Source organism: Colossoma macropomum, unplaced genomic scaffold (genome assembly GCF_904425465.1).
Source record: "Colossoma macropomum unplaced genomic scaffold, Colossoma_macropomum, whole genome shotgun sequence".
NCBI lineage: Eukaryota > Metazoa > Chordata > Actinopteri > Characiformes > Serrasalmidae > Colossoma > Colossoma macropomum.
The window spans coordinates 19,965,767-19,986,618 of NW_023494798.1; the positions used below are offsets into that span (position 1 = coordinate 19,965,767).

At 38.7% G+C, this 20,852-nt stretch overlaps 1 protein-coding gene across 1 annotated transcript in view; it reads left to right on the top strand.

Annotated features, from left to right (window-relative positions):
• The window catches only part of sema3ab (sema domain, immunoglobulin domain (Ig), short basic domain, secreted, (semaphorin) 3Ab), a 45,587-nt gene that overhangs the window by 15,838 nt on the left and 8,897 nt on the right, over positions 1–20,852 (top strand). The window contains 12 exon segments of the mRNA XM_036584679.1: positions 145–305; positions 2,992–3,054; positions 9,309–9,428; positions 10,486–10,573; positions 12,236–12,355; positions 17,105–17,247; positions 18,488–18,602; positions 18,720–18,789; positions 18,905–19,049; positions 19,981–20,200; positions 20,409–20,500; positions 20,709–20,750. Of these exon segments, the coding sequence (XP_036440572.1) occupies positions 145–305; positions 2,992–3,054; positions 9,309–9,428; positions 10,486–10,573; positions 12,236–12,355; positions 17,105–17,247; positions 18,488–18,602; positions 18,720–18,789; positions 18,905–19,049; positions 19,981–20,200; positions 20,409–20,500; positions 20,709–20,750 (1,379 nt within the window).

Genomic DNA, 20,852 nt, shown 5'->3' on the forward strand with positions numbered 1-20,852 from the left:
AGCAGGATTTGGTTAAACTGTTTTCTTAGAGCTGTTAGCCACTGCAAAGATGTGTGGCTTGTCATTATCTCCTGCTATTCTACTGTAAAGTGGTGTCTTTTTTGGAACTGCTATGTGAACGACAGTCTCTTCTCTTTCCCACAGAAATGCTGGAATCAAACAACTTGCTTACTTTCAACGGACTGGCCAACAGCTCTGCCTACCACACTTTTCTCCTTGACGAGGAGAAGGGCCGGCTCTTTGTAGGAGCGAAGGACCATGTCCTGTCCTTCAACCTTATTGATATCAACATGGACCAACAGCTGGTAAGAGCAATGGAGTCAGATCCATCTTCGACTTTGTGTTGCACCACTAACATAATGCTTATCACATCCATGTTGTTATATATATACTGATGGTCTATGTAAGAGAGACTGTGTTGCATTGTTGTAGCGTTATTTTTGGGCTGAAAACTGATGCAGCATTGCTGTTTTGCTGTTTTCTGCATATTAAATGAGATGAATTAGTTTTCAAGTGAAATCACATCTGTGGTGGTATAGCTCTTGGGCACTACACTCTCTAAATGAACAGTGATTACAAATCACTTGTCTCTCATGGAAACCTTGTAATGAGACCATGCGGACAGTATTGACCTGCTGCTGCTCAAACTGTTTGAACGTGTCCGCACTAACCAGAACCAGACAGGGAAACAAACAGTATTTTATTCAGTATTAGCATTCGAATTATTTATAAGGTCTTTGATAGTTACATCATTAATTACATGTCTTAGTAATTTTTTACATAATCAATTACCGTACAGTTTACATTCTGTGTTGAATCTGTACTTATACATTTTTTCTATTCGTTATCATGCCAAAAAAATCCTTTACATTTTAGCCATTTTCTGTGCATCCAACAATAACCTTCTCTCAGACTCTATTCATAATAAAATGAGTCTTCTTCTACTTATGACCACAAAAGATGGTTTTGATTGAAAGTTTAGAATCTGCACTTTTCACAGAATTTCTTGACTTGTTTCAAATATCAAATTATACCATGCTTTTGTTATCGTGCAATTTGGCAATAAATGCAAGGTTTACTGACAATAAATGCAACAAACACACAAAATCTCACCCACTATGCACTGTTCATACAGTAGACAGCGCTGTAGTTGCTAAAGCTGTCTCGCTCAGTTAAGTGAGATACGCTCTGTGAACAGATACAGTGGATGGCGGGGCTGATTGGAAAATTACAGAGGAGTGATAGCATCTAGCTGTGGTTTATGTCGTGTACAAAGGCCTTTGATAAAGGGTAGTGAGTAGAATGTAAGGTACACACACACATACACACACTCCCAGCACCAGGGGAATCTGTTTCCAGTGGAAAGTGTGTATGAATATTTCAGCTTAAAGCTGTCATGCTGATCAGACGTGCGCTGGGCTGAGAGCCGTCCTCTGCTCACCTGGATAAATAATGAAAAATAAACGCAACAAAGTGCAGACAAATTGCACTGCAGGTTTCCCCAAAGAACTGAACTTGAGCACGCTCTGTGGTGCATACAAGCCACTTTCATAGAGACACAGCTGCAGATAAAGGAGGTTTTAATGAAGGAATTCATCATTTCACTGTTATAACCTTGTGTTAATGTGAAGTTGCATTGCTAGCAATGGTAAAATGATTCATTAGGCCATATTAAAGTACTGAAAAAGTAGTGCACTGAGTTAACCTGTTACAAATGTTTCATTACCACATCCACATGACATGACATTCATTTTTCATATATTTGTTTTCTTATATTTGTGTATCTTTTGTTACTATAGCTTTAAGATTGATATATGTAAATCAGGCTATATGTATTTAGGCTGTCTTGTATTCTGCCTCATTCAGCAAAGTAGTTTGGGCTGAAACAATCTTTTATAAATTCAGTGTGCATGGGAGGGCTAGGATATGTACAAATTCACAGTTTTTATGGCATCACAAAAATAATGAATTCAAAATAGGCTGTTTGTGCTACGTACTTTATGGATTGGAGAGTGAATGGTACATATTAAAATTGAACAGTGTCTTTTTTCACACTCTTTTACTTCAAAAAAAAAAGAGAGAAAAATCAATTTTTAAATCCAGTGTGTTGTTTTTTTCAGTTTGGCCAGAAAGTCCTAAAAATGTGCCAGAATTGCAGAACTGGAGAAGCTTAGAGGGCAACTGAAAGTCGATGAAGCATCGTAGTCTCAGCAACAGTTATAACTGAGATTGCAATTTTTTAATCTGATGGTGAAATTGCCAATTATGCTGGCAGCATCATATCCAGTACATATCAGATTTTTCCTTAGCTTGCCCTGAGATGCCAACACTATCCTCATTCCTCTCGATTCTATCCCTCTGTCTTTGTCTCAATTCCCTGTGTCAGCCAGTAGACAGGATGTACAGCATATACAGGACACTAAAATATGTATGACAGCCTGTTCTTGTTTCTGGGTGGAGTACTGTCACACAGATGCCGTCGGGCTTATGTTAAATTCACAGCAAGAGGAATCCACCCTCTCTAAAAGTAGAATACTGTCCTGAATTCTGCTTTGCTGAATTCTTTCTGCCTCTTTAGCTCTCACTCTTTCTGACTCACGCACATGTGCATGCACGCACACACCTGGTGAAAGTTGATGTAGTTTATCTAATCAGGACACTGGCTTGCTCTTTCACAGCCCTAAAGCAGGAGGGAGTTAGATTACTGTGCACTGGTCTTTCTTTCTCTACTGGGACACTTAAACCCTGTCTGATGGTTCTCACCTTCACATGGAAAGCACATTACACTCCCCAGGCGGAAACCCAATGCGTTAACTCAGCAGCACACATTTAAACAAATACATATAACATGCGTTAGGCATTTATTTATATTTCCCCCATAGTGGCTTGAATATGACTTGACAGTTTGTGATTTTTTTTTCTCTTTTGTATGCTCACTTATATTCTCTCTGTCTCTTTCCCGCTCGCTCGCTCCCTCTCGCTCTGTGATAGATATCTTGGCCTCCGTCTTCAGCGCGTCGGGATGAGTGCAAGTGGGCTGGAAAAGATGTTCAGGTGAGCTGGTTGATTCCTCAATGTCTTTTATGTTCTCACTGTTGTAAGAAAACCTTGTATCTCCAAAACATGAAATGAAAAAAAAATGTTATAAAAGTCAACATGAATTACGCCATATTTTTCATCAGTACCGTGACGTATTTCCAAGTAAAACACAGCATTTTGGTCTCCAGTCTGGCTAAGCATTTTACTCAGTGTAGGTGTGGTGGTGGGAGGGGGCGGTCAAACATGATATTATCGGTTAATATTATTTTTCTATAATACTATTTTTCTATAATATTATTATCTCATCAAAACTCAGAAGATGCTTTAGAGGCTATGCAAAAATCATTGCACTTGGATGTAGAATTACAGGAAAACGAAAAGAATTATATGATATATTTTTGCCTAGTATGTCCAGGGAGATGAACTAACATGGTAAAAAGGTAAATTTTGATTTCAGGTTGACTTTAACATAATTGTCAAAAGACTTAACAGACAACCCTCTTCATAAAAAAGAATTTATAAAGAGCTGAATCCAAAAGAGTCAATTAAAGAGTAGAAAAAGTTTGGACAGCGCTCGTTTAATTTACAGAATATTTATCAAGTTCACAGATTAAGTACAGACATATTTCAGCACACGGCCTTCCTCGGCATTCTCAGGCACACCAGTGCCAAAACCCATCTGTACATGTCACCATGTGTTAGATTAATTACACAAAGAATAAAACATAAAATCTCTTCTTACATTGTTACCTTTTACACTCATACAAAGTACATTTAAAATTACACACTCTATAATGACAGACTCTAAATATAGATCTTTGACAAGAACTGATGAATGCATTTCTTGTTCATTTCAATTGTCTTTAATCTGAGATGCTTCAGCAGCAGTTGATATGAACAAATTTATTTCATTTCTGAACAGAGCATGGGAAAGTCAATACTATAACTGCTCTTACAGAAAGTAGAGAATGATATACAAACCAGTCATAACACTTTAAAGCTAATGTAAAGTTCGACGACTTGATGAAAGACGTTGCTTTTACAGTATCGCTGTAGTAAGTTGGTAGGCCTACCTGATCTCACGACATGCTAAATGGCTGTCTATACTAGTCCAGCCCAGACCGGGCCCTCAGCAAGCTCAGCACATCTGTCAGAGAAAGAATAAATAAATCACTGTTGCATTGTGGGCTAGAGGAGGGTAAACCGTTTCCAGGCGTAGCTGCCACTCCATCTCTCATAAATTCCATCACAGATACCGCCCAGGGCTCTCCACTGAAATACACTCAAATACAGAGCCATAGCAGTGCTCCGTCTGCCCTTTCAGCTCCAGAAAGAAACCATGAGCTCGCTCGACTTTCAAAAGCACTCATCTGAATAGCAGTAAAAGGCTTTGTGTGAGATGTTGATGTAAACATGGTGATTGTGACTGGCAGAGACTCTATGAAAGATGGCTTTTATGTGAAGAGGTGGGGGCCGGTGAAAAGAAAGAGACTGACTGAAGCTTGTTCCACTCATAGACAGGCGGACTCGAGCGTAGTACTCCTGAAGTGGAACAATGTCAAGTTTTTGGCCATTGAAAGTAGCTAAAAGCAGAGAGCAGCTGCCCCACTGAAGTACAGCAACTCATCTAGCACTCCACAACTCAACATTGAGATCAGTACACTGCCCATCAAAGGACTGGAAACACCTAGCCTTTCAAAATGTTTTTCATACAAATGCGAATGTTTTCTTTGATGGTTTGTGAGCACTTAAGATTTTAAATAGAAAGCTGTCCAGAGCCAAAACTGAAGAAACAGCTGATTAAGATATTATATTTAATAATCCCTTATATTATTATAGACTAACCATGTCTATTTGAAAAGAAACTAACTAACTAACTATATATATATATATATATATATATATATATATATTAGGGGTGCGGGAAAATGATTCTTAGATGCATTGCGATGCGGGCGTGCACGATTCTGAATCGATTCATTCAACGTCAAAAATCGATTTTCTAAATTTTAATTTATAACGTAACGTTGGCGGAACTGGAAGTGCGGAAGTGCAGCGCCCGGACAGTCTGTGGCGGCACATAACAAAAACACAACTGGATGAGTGAGAAATCCGACCAGCTCCCTCTGCATTAAAAGCCAGGTTAAATCAGGAGTCACAACACAAATGTTAAGAAGAGCCATTTTGACCTGTCAACAAAAATCAAACCACCTTGGGTGCCACAACATTTAATGTCCAGTATGTGCTAATGTCCTAGTATAGACTAAACAATATAAACGAAAACGCGGACATACTCTACTCTGCTTTAAGCTTTAGCTATAGCCGCTTTCCTCCCATCTCCGCCAGAAAACTTTTCCTCAAAAGTTGAATAGTTTCTTGTAAAATGTCTTTCAGCTTTTGGCTGATTTACGAGGCTGAAGTCGCTTCTTATTCTCCAGTTTCTTGCTGAACTTTCCCGTTCCACCTTAAATTCTGACTGAGGCGCCGAAGGTAAATGCGGCACCATTTAAGGTGGAACAGGAAAATTAGAAAGAGAAGCGACTTCATCTTCGCAACTTTTTAGTGTTTGACAGTCTCTCGTTGCAGATTTAACGTATCAGGAAACTGCGCTGCTTATAAATGCGAATGAGTCCATTCGTCTCCAAATGTTCGTCTGTCTTTCTCTTTTCCTTTTTCGTTCGCTATTAGCCAGGCGAAACCTCGTTGCTAGGTGACCTGCAGTCTGCCGATTCTATGTTGCACACGCCCCGTCTCGAAGATATTTTACTGACACAGCGACCCCAGTCTCTACAACGAGACCAAACCCGAAGTTATAAAATCACTAAAGAAAACGGGTAGGACGGCTATAATGTGCTGCGTGGTCATCCATTACCACTGGATCTTATTTCACCGTAACAGCGCATTTGATCATAGATGAGTGGCAGCAGCGTCTCCAAACAAGAGCAGTGAATGAGAGCCTTCCAGTTCACTTACCACATATGTTTATGATAGTTTTGACTTTACTGCCTTGGAAATTATTCTCTTGCTGTAATGTCAGCACTTGTTGTCAGCACTCAAACTTGTCAGGTGTGCCTTTAACAACAGTTTGGAAAACTGTTCAGTAGATGAGTTTTGCAGAAAACATCATCCGACGTTACTTCTAAAATCAAGGGTCTTAATAGTGAGTTTGTCCTATCTCTGTCTATTGTCAGAAAGTCTGCTACATTTTGTACCCTAACAAGGACAAGCACCACCTACTTTGACAGGAAAGGGTTTGACTGACTTGCGAATCAGCTAATTACAGAACTAAAAACATGGCAGCAATCAAACCAAACCAGTATGCAACAAATTGATATGCTCATCAGGAAACATGATGGTTCTTCAGTTAAGAGCTATTAAATGCTTCAAATAAAATTACTAAATAACCTTTTTATGATATTATGCCAAGAGCTTTGTGAACTTTTTTCAGTACTGAAAGGTTCTTGTCATGGTGTCCAACTCATCCTAAAGGTATGGGTACTTCATAGCCCCTAAGGACACAGTTCTACTGCTCTACAGCCCAGTGCGAGGGGGTTTTATCCTCCGACATGTTGACCTGCCCCTTATGTATGGCTTCTTCGTAGCATCCTATTCTATTGGCCAAGCTTTCTATAGAGATTATACAAGCTGTGTGTGCACAAATGTATGCTTACTTGAGCAATGGGTGCAAATGAAAGTAGCTAAATTCAGTAATTAGGAGTGACGGGATACTTTGACATATGACGAATATCCAAAGTTAAATGGCTTTTTGTATTAAAGAGAACGCTGACTGTTTTGTGATAGTCTACATGCCCAGTACTACTAAAATATGATGTATAAATCAAATAGAAAGATTTTGTTTATTTTAAAGAACATGGCATAGAAGCAAAATCCCCACTGGTTGGTTGCCATTGTTGCACTATGATGTCATGTGGTTGCACTGGACTGGACTCAGGCTCTACTGAAAATAAACCAGAAAAGTGTTTTCCCCTTGGTTAATGTCACACTAACTAAAGGTGGAAAGACTGAATGATATATTTGAGTTAAATGAGATTTAGCTTGCTCAACAAGATGAAAGCAAGAGCAACCATTTGATGCTGCAACAAAAATGGCAATCTACTGGTAGAGGGATTTCTCTATTTTAAATAGCATATTAAGGATTTTGCTTGCTTTATACAGCATACTGTAATAATATTGGATATATATATCAAATTAGGGCTTACATGTCTTACAGGTTTCCCTTTAGCATAAACTTTGCAGTTTTGTTTTTTTTTATTATTTTTATTATTTACTTGAAAAGTCAAATGTGCGCCAAACTTTTCTGGGCACTGGTGGGCAAACAGCCACCAGGGAAGAGCCCACTTAACAATAATGAATAAGCTACTGTGTTGAGTTAAATAGATGGAGTATCGATGAAATTGTATGGATAGAAACTGGCATAGTCTCCTTAGAAATGATTTCCAGACATGGTCGAGTCTAGGAGTGGCGTGTAATCTAGTTAGGGTAGCATCATGCTTAGTGTGGTCTTGTTTTAGGGACAGCCTTGGAAAGCTAAGCCATATGTGTGTCAGCAGCACTGACTCATCTTTTAGTTGTAATTGTCCTGTGTGTGTTATTCTGTAAAGCTTTTCCACACGTTGTGACTCAGTTATATCTACCAAGGTCAGGCTTGTTCAGACACGTGCCTTTAGATCACGGGTAAACACACAACAGACGAGCTGTTACACACGCACACATACACAAACACACACACACACACGAACACACACACTCGCCACAGGGGATCTCTGGATGCTCATAACAGGGTTGCCTCTGTTGATGTTGTATGTGCCCTGCTGAAAAACAGCTCCAGCTGTTGTAACATTCCCCCCTTTCTACAGCCATGTGTATCTGTGTATTTTGCAGTTCTATCACTGTGGGTTGTGTGGGTGTGTGTGTGTGTGTGTGTGTGCTGCGCGTCTGTGTGTGTGTGCTGGGTGAGCGAATGTGGGCTGTTAATGTGTTTTTTGAGGGAGATTATTCAGTGCACCATCCATGACAACAGTCACAAGAATCATACAGAATTAAAGTACAAACAAATGATTCGGCTTTCATGGTCATTCCTCAACAAGCGCAATCTGCAAAATGAATGATTCTTCTTGCCTTGTTGTTCTGAATGTGGCCTGTCGGAACCCTGCCGCTGCCCTCTCTGACCCCACACTTCACTGCTTCCGTGGCCTTTGTTCTACAAATAGGCAAAGAGCATGATCTTGTGGAAATGCAATCAATCACACCGGTTTTAAAGAAGCCCTGGGTGCAATAAGAGATGTTTCTTTTTTCATTCTTTAAAAAAAAAACACAATTCTGAAGCCCTGGACATGAATTTGGACGTGGCACAAAAGTGCAAAAATGCAGAGAAACATACTTATGTGAAAGTGTGGGCACTGTGTCAAAATCGTCGATCTAATAGGGAAGTTTGGTTCCAAAAAAACTTGCAAACATACAGTCACGTGCTACAGTTTAGGCTCCCCATTTAAATTACTTTTTTTTTATTTTATAAGTGAAAATACTTTTACACATCTTTCACAGTGTACACACTTCTGCACATTTAAATGCACAATTACTGTTTATTTGCTGAATTGACATCTTGGGCAAAAATCAAATATAAGAAGTGGCCTGTGCAAAGGTCATGGCATGTTTTATGTTGCATGTGCTATTTATTTTTCCCCCAGTTTGTTCACCTGAGCAAAAACAGAAATTGTGCACTAAAAATAGCAGAATTTCCCTTTAGAGGAATGTGTTAAAACATGTGATTTTTCCTGGGGTATTCAAGCTTTTGTATAAAACTGCTAGTATATGAAACAAGTAAATGATTTATCACACAGCATTTAAGTCAGGGCATATAGTTTTTTAAATAATAAAGTAACATCTGGACATGAACTAATCATTCTCTGTAACCCATACTAGCTGGTCTGCTGAATCCTAAGCTTTTTCTACAAACTCTGTGTGTGGTGTGGTGACTCATGGGTGGTACTAGTCCTTCTGCAAAGATGAATTGGCATTATTAGGGACAGTTTCATTTTACCGTTTCATTTTCATGCTGCTGTGAACTTGAAACAAACAAACAAAACATTGGTGCTTGACTGGCCATTGAAATCTGTAATGAATAGTTGAAAATGAAAATGTAAGGAGTAAAGATATTTTTTTCTCTTGGAGATGTGAGTGAGTGTTCAACAATTCTCTCTCTCTCTCTCTCTCTCTCTCTCTCTCTCTCTCTCTCTCTCTCTCTACAGAAGGAGTGCTCTAACTTTATTAAGGTGCTGCAGCCATTTAATCACACTCACCTATATGCGTGTGGGACAGGAGCCTTCCACCCTGTCTGTGCTTATGTGGAGGTGGGCAAACGACCAGAGGTAAATATCTTCTCCCAGTCGTTCTCTCAGTGTCTTAAAGCCTATTCTAGAGATTCTTAAAGCAACATTTCTGAGCACACCATTTTCTTATAAATCACAGAACTCTGCAGACTAAAGTGACTCAAAGCGAACAAAATTTAACTTGTTACATAAAAACAGGTTCACTGAACTGAAAAAAATCACTGAAATACATAATAAACTGTAAGAGAGCAACTGTCCTACAGGGAGGATTTCTACTTTCTCATTTCTAAAAATAAGATTTGGTACTACCTTGAGTTTGGAAAAGTGTTATATAAACAATGCATTAGTATTATTATTATTACTATATTATTATTATTATTATTATTATTATTATTATTATTATTAAACTAAAATTTAGAGAAAATGCCATGTTTAGGTGTGCTCTCTACAGAGGTTATGTCTGGGGTTTGGCATGTCCAAAGCTATTGCATAAAACTGTAATTAATATTAAAACAATCACACATGGCCTGACCTGATGGTCACATACACACTATTTCTATCTGTGTTTGTAATATCAAATATATTTGATATGTGTGACATCAGCATTTTGTTAACTGTAGCAAATTACAGCCACTGGTCAAGCGTGACCAGATTCTCTCTTCTTACTGATCGACTGAGCGCTCTTTCAGGACTGATTCTGCTGGGGAAATGAAGGGGAAAATTGAGAGCTGGTTTGTGCTGTATGCTGCTTTGTTAGGTTCTCATTATCAAATAGAGTTGTAGTTTTGCCTTCACACTCTCTATACATTGTGTGTGATATAGATTGCAAACAGTAAAGAGGGGTTAGTTCAGCAATGAGAGAGAACATGGTGCTGAGCAGTGAAGTGTTCACACGCACACATTGCCCTTGTTAGTTTGTCCGCACTGCAGGAAGTAATGGACATGATCTGATGGGTGAGAGAGAAGCTGTGTTCTACTCTTTCTGTGTGTGAATAGAGTGTCAGGCGAACACTGTTGGCCACTGTTCTCTTTATCCTGAAGTCGTTTGTCCCTGATTACTCTGTGTGTGTGGGTGTGTTTGCGTGTGTGAATCTAGGACAACATCTTCAAGCTGGAGTCGTTTGAGAACGGCCGTGGAAAGAGCCCCTATGACCCGAAACTACAGACCGCTTCCCTACTTATTGGTGAGTGTGTATTTTGCGTTTGAAAAAGTGGTGATGGTTGAATTCTGAATACACTGTCCTAAATGTATTTAGTATATTCTAGGATGTAACATTTTCCACTACGCTAACTAACTACTAAGAATTACCACTTTGAGTTATAACTCTGTTCAAGAGCCTGATATAAATTCCAGAGTCAATCTAACAAAAACTTAGTTTAGCTAGTTATTAGTGCACTTCACCTCTGACATTGGTTGGTTGTTTGTATCTTTGTATCTCCAAAATGGCAACTTTACAAGAGATTAAAAAAAACATTCCAAAAAAAGTAACATTGCTAAGGGTAGTTTTGCAATTCTGTAAAAAAAAACAAAAAGTAAATAACCTCACAAAATAGATATACGAGGATTTTTATACACAGTACTGTGCTTTTAAAAAACACTAGTATTACAATAAATACGAATAGCGTTAACAGTATCGATTCTACATACGTCATTGTGCTTGTTTAACCCTTTCCAAAACTCTCCTAGTGGCAGCCCAGTATTAATTGTAGCCAACACATGGTTTTGCTAGTCAATACATCACTAAATTAAATCAGGGTGCTGCTGATGGACCAAACAAGTGAGATGGCTGGGAGTGTTGAGGTGAAGTCTGGAACCAAATTTTGTTATTCAGACTAGCTTACAAGATAACACTTCTTGACAAAAATAAAGAAAGAAATTCTCATTACTTTTTACTGTATTGTTACTGTATTTTTATTTGCATAAATTCAAATAATGTGTTTTACAAACACACACAGTTATAGCTGAGAGAAATAGTTTTAAACAATGCTTTTAGGTGCCTAAAACATTTGCACAGTACTGAATGTATCAGGGATCGCGCATCTGTTCAAGCATTTAAGCACTGCTTATTAAATAACATGGGAAAAAATTAAAACAAAGCTATGTTTCTCTATATTTAATGGGCCTAAATGACCTTACGCTCTCTTTGCATATTTTGTCCCTGACATAATATTAAAACAAACCTTTGTGTGTGTGTGTGTTTGAGATGTACTAAGTGTGAAGTGTCTCTCTCTCTCTCTCTCTCTCTCTCTCTCTCTCTCTCTCTCTCTCTCTTTCTCTCTCTCTCTCTTTCTCTCTCATTCTATCTTTCTCACTCACTCTGTCATTGCACATACAGTTACATAGTGTTTTTTCTTTGTTTATTTTTTTGTTTTGTTTTATGTTTTTTTTGGGTGTGTGTGCGTGTGTGTGTGTGTGTGTGTGCTCGTGCGCATGTGTGTGTATGGTGTTTGGCTGTTTTGAATAGAAACTCAACACCTCTGATTAACAGCCTCTCTAAGAGGATGAGGGGATCAGTCTGTTCTTCTCTTTGTGCTCTACCTGCAGAGTGTTCCACTGTTAAATCTCTCATCTCAGCTTAAAGGTCACTCTCACAGACACTCTCCTGTCTCTCTTTCTCTCTCTCTCTCTCTCTCTCTTCACTCTGGGATCTGTTTCACTCGCACAATCTCTTAGCATGAAATAATGTTTCGGTGATGACTATCATGCCTCGCTGAGTGTTTACTTGAGTCATTATTAAACTGGACAAAGCCCAGAGAGCAGATCAGCTGGCCACATCTCAACTCTCCTTTGTCTTCTCCCTCTTTGTAATGAACCTTGTCTGACATTCAGCACATATGATTGACAGATGGCGAGCTGTATGCTGGGACGTCAGCCGACTTCATGGGGCGGGACTTTGCCATTTTCCGTACATTAGGAGAGCATCATCCAATCAGAACGGAGCAGCACGATTCCAGGTGGCTCAATGGTGAGAATATTCTATCTGCCACTACCAGTTATTTTAGTCAAATGATTATTCTGATAGGTAAAAGAGAATTCAGAGTTGCACAAAAGGCCAGACTTATATGAGCATGTGATGAGATGATGTGAGCTAGTTAGAAGAACAGGAATGCTTTGCTTGAACCCTGTTACGTAACATTGACATAGCCATTCCATAACATCATGGCAAATGTCACATGCTGTCTTGAGCTGTCAAAACAGTGCATTGCTACCAATACCAGTAATTATCATGACAGATGTCATAATGTTCGATGTCATGATGGCTAAATAGAACACACTCAACAAAGATTAGCATGTGGCATAAGCTGTCATGACATCAAATATTATGGCACTGGCCCTGACAGTTCTTGGTAACTTGACTCTCATATTACTGAACAAAATCTGTCATGACAGCACATGACGGCATATGTAATCTGAAATGACATGTTTATGGCATGGTTACGTCAATATTCGGTAGTCGAGTTCACGTCTTACAGAAGAACAAATGTAGGGTTCTGAACTTTTACACCAATGCCCTCAGCCATTGTATGGATTTGTTAAATTATATCCACCGCAGGCCTGATTTAATTTAAGTCTTATTCAAGCCACGTATTGGATCTTATTTATAAATAATACTGGGCCTTCTCAAACCCAATACATACCTAATTCCCAAAAAGTTAGGTCAATATGTAAAACACAAATACAAACAGAAAGCAGTGATTTGTAAATCCACTTTGACCTGTTATTAAACAAAAGCAGTAGAAAGACAAGATATAAGATGTTTTCTGTAAATGTACGCTCATTCTAAAATTGATACCTGCAACACTTTCCAAAAAAGTTGGGACAGGGCAGTTTAGAACTAGGGATGTTGTTCATAAAACATTTTGAAAGAGGAGAAGTAATCATAGCCTGGGTATTAAAGGCATGTCCAGAAAAGGTCTGGTTCTTTATGAGCAAAATACATCAACAAATGGTTCAGCTGTTTAAGAACAAAGTTCCTCAATCAGCACTTGCAAATATTTTAGATATTTCACCTTCTACACTGCATAATGTCATTCAAACATTCAGGAAATGAGGCAAAATCACTGTGTGTAAAAAAAGCAAGGCCAAACCACAACTGAATACCTGTGACCTTAAATCCCTCAAATGGCACTGCATTAAAATCTGGCATGCTTCTGTGTTAGGAGTGCTTTGACAAAATGTTGTCAATAAACACTGTTTGTTGCTGCATCTATAAATGCAAGTTAAGACTGTACTGTGCACAGAGAAAGCCATGTGTCAGCAACATCCAGAAACGCTGCAGACTTTCATGGGCTTGAGCTTATTTGAAATGGAGTGATGCACAGTGGAAATGTGTATTGTAGTCTTATGAGTCAACCTTTTAGATTGTTTGTGGAAATAATGGGCATCATGATCTTGAGGCCAAAGAAGCAAAGGGACCAACCAGATTGTTACCAGTGTAAAGTTCCAAAGCCAGGGTCTGTCATGGTATGGGGGTGAATTAGTGCCCATAGCATGGATAATTTGCACATCTGTTAAAGCTGAACAATATATACACATTTTGTAGCAACATATGCTGCCTGTTGCCTTTTTCAGAGATGTTTGTGCTCATTTTAACATGACAACACCAAGAAGTATTCTGCATGTTACAGCAGCATAGGGCATAATCAGAGAATGAGGGTGCAAGACTGGCCTGCCTGTCTCCTATTGAAAACGTGTCACATTGTGCAAAATATCACAACAAAGGCTCAATACGATGTGTGTAACTCATGAATGACAAAAAATTCTGCTTTCAAAACTGGATCAAATGGTGTCTTCAGTCCCCAAACATTTATTAAGTGCTGTTAAAGGGAAAGCTGATGTAACTCAGTGGTAAGCATGCTGCTGTCCTAACTTCTTTGCAGGCATGAGTGTATTTTTACAAATAAATAAATAAATAAATAAAATTCATACAAAACATCAAATATCATGTTTTTGATACAACAAAATTGATCACTACTTTCTGTTTTTGCTGGCACTTAACAAACTGTCCCAATTTCTTTGGAATTGAGTTTGTACATAAAATCACTTCTTATCATATTAATATTACTTGAATTTATTTTAATATTTGTTTTTTTTAAGCCAATAAAGACCTGCTACCCAAATTAAGTAGTTTGTAAAATCATATGCCTAAAATGTTTGCACAGTTTTGCATCTTAACAAAATATACAATTAAAATTCCATGGCCAAATTAAATGCATATGGATGTGTCCATCAGACTCTGTTTTTCATTGTAATAGAGCCCAGTAGAAAGATTAAAATTATATTATTATGCAAACCTATAAGTCTACTATGAAGATACATTTTAATCTATGATTTTTTTAAATTGAGTAATCGAGTTTAATTGAGTAATTGCTTAGCCTTGGGTCATTTTGTTCCCATACAAAACTGTGTACATGTAGTAAGACTATGTGTGAATCTGTCTGCTGTTGCCAGTTCACCATGTGTTGAGTTTTGCTGTGTGTGTGTGTGTGTGTGTGTGTGTGTGTGTGTGTGTGTGTGTGTGTGTGTCATGAGCATTTTGAGTCTGCCTGCCCTTGAACGTGTGTGAAGAAAGTAATGAGCATGAATAACCAGCAAACAGGCCGTGAAGAACTGCGCCTCATCTCACAGTCATTAGTGCCTGGCAAGAGCATTTATAATGCAGCACACACACAAACACAACTCTAAAAAAGCAGTACTGGTAGAGTAATCACAAAAACACTTGCATAGATGCTTACAATCAGTATATCTTTAATGAAGCAATTGCTGTGGCCATGACTCAGCACATCCCATTAAATATAGATCATTTTATAACTTTCCTGCATGGCTAGCAGGTCATTCAGTGTCATGGCACCTAAACAGAGCCTCTATAGCATCTTCTCATCCTTTAAATCCTAATTACAATCTGAATAAAGTCTTTTCTTTCTGTCCTGCCCCTCCCCTCCTTGCTGTTCTTTAGCCTAAGCATGCCAATTCTGCTGCACCATTTGTATTATGTGTTATGCTTATTGTTTTGTTTCTCTATGATTTGTGGTCTGTAGCTCTTTTGAATGTCTTTTTCTGTTGACATTCTACTGAATGTCAGTCTGCTTGTTTCCTTTTGTTTACTCTTACCTGTTTCTGTTTGTATTTGTTCCAGTATGCTCTATCATTGAGTTTGTGACTGTTTGGGGTTTTTTGATATTATTGTTATTATTATTATTATTATTTAGTAGTAATTGTAGTATTGTTTTATTAGTAGTAGTACTAGTAGTAGTCAGTGACAACTGGTCATAATATTGGAAAAGATGGCTAAAAAAATGAAGAACAACCCCTTATATCAATGGCTCACATGCTGTGGCATCGCATTTGAGAGCCCCATTCCAGCTATAGAAATAAATGAGTGAAATAAGCTGTCTAGTTAACTATGAGTAGCACTGAAATGTTTGAATGTTGATGTTACAGCAAGCTGATAAAACAATCATGGTATATATCACAGAAGCATTGCACTTCTTAGTGAGCAGAACATGACATATACAGCAATACGATATCAATATCAGTTTAAATTATGTCTTACCTCATTGTCAAAAGCAGTTATAAGCTTTAAATGTCCATGTTAAATCTCCAAATGTCCATGTACTGCTGCTGTAGCACTACTGTTAGTATGGAACATAATACTGCAAATTCCATAAGGTGCCTTTTGGAAATGAACATTATTGCGGTAGTGTAAATCAGATTGTCAGGGATTTCCCAGTCCGCTTTCCCTTCATTTGATTCTCTCTTAGTCTAATCTGTTTTCTGTGCCGTGTGCTTTTGTTGTTTTGTTCTAGTGTCCTCCCTTGTTCAGCCTCCTTGTTTTCTGTCTCACCTGTGTGTTGTCCGCAGCTCTGGCCTCTCCTTAGTCCTAGGTGTTTTTGTTTGTTCTGAGTGTATTTTTAGCCCTGGTTGTCTTGAGTTTGCTTAACAGTGTTGTTTTCAGGCCTTGTTTTGTGTTTGCTGTTGCATGTTGATTTTCTCCACTCTTACTAGTCTTTTGATTTGGTTTAGTTTAAGTATCTTGTTTTCTTGTGTGTTTCATTAGTGGATTTCTTTGATTTTCATCATGGATTGCAATAAAATCTCACACTTGCATCCTGCCTCCTGGCCTGGACAAATACGGGTTTCTTATGAAGCAAATGAAAACATTTCAGCATTAAACATTGCCATGTAATGACATACAATTGGATTATATCTGCCACTTTTGGTACTGTCTGCAGACTTGTGGAAAGGCGGACCATATCAAATTTGCCAAAATGGTGTTTTACAATGTCTAATGTGTCACAATGCACTTGAAACAGAATCACAGATTGGCTGTGTAAATCTACAGCTTGAGCTAGATGTAAATCAGCCCTGTCTTGGCCAATTTGGGGGTGCTGATGTTCTTAGGTCCGCAGAAGTCCAAAATAATCAGCTTCTTCTCATGTGTTAAAAGCAGTAAAATGCTGTGGATGCCAAAAATGAAACTTTATTCTGATGCCTTTTTTACTTTGAAAGAGAAGGAGGGTCTTAGACCTGCCAACCATTTATACGTGCCTCCTCTGGTGGTAGTAGTAGCAGCAGTAGCACTAATGGTAGTAGAAGCACCAGTAGTAGTTGTGGTATTGTTCTGTTTTCATCAGTATTATTATTAATATTATTAGTAGTAGTTGCAGTAAAAAGCTAGCTGTAGTCAAAACTGTCTTGGTTTGTTTGTCTGCAGACCCCAGGTTTGTAAGCGTCCACCTCATTCCTGAGAGTGATAACCCTGAAGATGATAAGATCTACCTGTTCTTTAGAGAAAACGCCATTGACGGAGAACAAACCGGCAAAGCCACACACGCCAGAATTGGACAGCTGTGTAAAGTAAGATATCACTTACAGCCTACAAATTCACACTGACAGAAAGAAAATCATACAGATAAATACCCACACATACACATTCACACACATCCACACACACATCCATGCAAACATGTATGCATATACACACACATTTTACCCTCTCTCACACAGTAGGTGTGGTAGCTAACAGACCCACATTTCTTTGGCACTGTGTGTGTTTTTCTACCATCCTAATCTTAACCGCCCACCATGAAGCTAAAGAGATGTCTGAAATGTCACTGGAGTCATCAGCAAGCGGAAAACAAAGGCTCCTCTGTAGATCTAAAGTGTGACTTTGGCAGTCATTCTTAGCTGAAGTGGAACCCTATAGCAGTTAGAAGGGAGAAAGGTGTTCTCAGTTACGTGGCGCTTGGCATTCCGGTATGACTGGAATCCGCTCTTCACCGGCGCAGACAATTGTCTCATTATGCTAAGTGTATGTTTAGTTTATGCGGTATGCTGTCCTGCCAATGAACAAACATAAACATGGGGGTGCGTGAGAGTGTTTAAACGCTCCAGTGTTTCACATCACAGCTGCCAGCTTTTCTGATAAAACACAAACACAAACATACCTGCCTCAGTCCTCTGTAGTATTTCCTAATATAAACAGTAGATAGGTGTGTCAGGCTTCACTGTTAGTTATCATGCTGGAGCACATCTTCAGCTTCATCAGATGATCTGCTGATGGATATTGAAACTTTCCATTCAGTTCACCAAGCACATTTCAGTCAGCACATCTTCATACTGTTCTGTTGTTCTCACTAGAACTGTTGTACTGTTCTAGTGATATTAATCCAAAGTAAGGGTACATGTCGCTGTGTTAATAGATCACATACCAGGCATCACACTAAAACAAATCAGCAACGTTTTAGCATTGTATTGAGTAAATATCCTGCTACAGTATCAACTGAAAATACATACTTTTGGGTGCTAGCGGCCCATGACATATGTGTATGTATGTGTGTGGGAGTGTGTATATATGGTAGACCACCAAAATTGTCACTGTCAGATAAGCAGTTGACAACTTTCATCTTTGAGAGAGAGGAGGAAATCAAGCTTCATTCTTGCCTCAGATCTGAAAAAATCCACAGGGGTTTTTGTCCATCCTCCACCTCAACATGATTGAATATGCTTGGGATTACTTGAATTGTGAGAAGCAGAAAATGCAACCAACTTCTAAGACTGAGCTTTTTGAGTTTCATGAGTTTTGTGTTGTCAACAGAATGACTTTGGAGGTCACAGGAGTTTGGTGAATAAGTGGACCACCTTCCTGAAAGCTCGGCTCATCTGCTCCGTCCCCGGCCTCAACGGCATCGACACACACTTTGATGAGCTGCGTAAGTTGTGTATGCCATGCGCCTATGTATGTATGTGTGAGAGAAAGTGCTAGTAGACACATGAAATATCTGGTCAGATGCTCAGTTGTCTGTTTTTGTTGATTTGGTCATTTTTAGAGGATGTCTTTCTTATGAGCTCAAAGGACCCCAAGAATCCTGTCATCTATGCAGTGTTCACGACATCTAGGTGCTTTTTCTACACATTTTGCTGAGATCATTTACCTGAATTACATCTGGTTATTGATGGCTTATTAGATTATTAAATGTGCCGAGATGTTGATTTTCTTGTGTTGGGTTCACAGTAACATCTTTAAAGGCTCAGCAGTATGTATGTACAGCATGGCTGACATTAGGAGGGTGTTTCTGGGTCCCTATGCTCACCGAGATGGGCCAAACTACCAGTGGGTCCCCTTCCTAGGCAGAGTGCCGTACCCACGGCCTGGCACGGTAAGTCTTGGCAATCACAGCTGAAACAGTTGTTGTTCAGTTCAGTTCAGTTGAATATGCTTATCCATGCTCTGTCCATAAATGCATTTTTTGTAGCGACTTTTATAACAACTTTTGACTTGAATTACACTACAGATAAACTAACCGTAGTATACCCTTACATTGTGAGATCACACTGTCAGGACATGCTAGGGGTAGTTTATCTGTAGTGTAATTGAGCTAACATTTAACATGATGGCAAATTAAATGCTCTCATTTCTAACCTGTCTACTTTTGATTAGCGACAGTAATACACTCCAGCTCGGTAGCATAACATTTTAAACTCAATCAAACTTTAAACCCAATGTATGTGTAATGTTTTGTAACTATAAACAACTGTTGTAGCAGTTCTGTCGTGCCCTGTGGTGAACAAAAATATTCCAAAGCCCATACGTTTTGTCCTACATACATTCTTCCTCAGAATATTGTTGGATCCTCTCAATTACAGGGTTGTTAAGTAGTCAAAATATGAATATTGCTAAATCCTAAATCTACTATTGCAGCTAACACTACTGCACACTGAATTGATATCATAAGACTGGTAGCCTTTCCAAAATCCCCCATGAAAACCAGCAAATGTGGTGGTTAGGTTGCTTTGCCTGTTGTTGCTTGGACTAGTGTTAAATATGACTTAAGTATTAGTACAGTACAGTATTAGACTTAGTGTGCTTGTAGCATGTATGCAGGTGTGTTCATAACTCAACTACCTAATGACATTGTAAATTAGAGGATCTTTTAGAGTAACATTTGGAGAAAACACACCAAAGGGTATTGGCTTTCGAAAATTTTAGGTCACTACAGGATGGCAATTTCTTTTCTTTTTTGAAGCTTATATTTTACTTGTTGCTCTATTCTGTATTACTGTAAATAATCTTTATTTACATTATGACAGTGTCCAAGCAAAACCTTTGGCGGATTTGAATCTACAAAAGACCTGCCTGATGATGTCATCACCTTTGCACGAAGTCACCCTGCCATGTACAACCCAGTGCTTCCCATCAACAACCGTCCAATCATTATTAAGACTGACGTGGATTACCAGTTCACTCAGATAGTGGTAGACAGAGTGGAGGCGGAGGATGGCCAGTATGATGTCATGTTCATTGGCACAGGTTGGTGTGACCAGGGATACGTTACATAGCCGTAAATGTTTTTACACTGTCAGTAATTCATTTTTTTTTATTTTGTTTAAAATCAGCACTCGTACAGTGGCTGAAGATAATTTAGCACCACATGATTGATTGCTTTTGAGCAATTTAACTGTAATTAGTTCACTCAGCTTTTATAAAACAACACACTGATTATTGATTATCTTTTTAGATGCTGGCACGGTTCTTAAAGTGGTATCGATTCCCAGAGGCACTTGGCATGACTTGGAGGAAGTCTTACTGGAGGAGATGACTGTGTTCAGGGTATGATCAGTTTCTGGAAATCTACATGGAATGTGCTATATAGTGATTTGTTAGTTATGTAATACACTGTGTCATTTAGATTTGTAGCCTTAATCATGTTTGGAACACTGTAATAGTGTAGTCATATTTCTGAACTGAACGTTGCGTTCCTCTGAATAATGTATGTGAACAGTTTTTCAGTTCTCACTTAATATGTTTTTTCTAATAGGAACCAACTGCTATAACTGCTATGGAGCTGTCCACAAAACAGGTAACCTCCATTACATGTTTGACATAACTCAAAACCTCTAACAGATAATCACATAATCTCACAAATGCAGCAGTAAAGGAGAGCTTTTCCTAGCATGGAGTG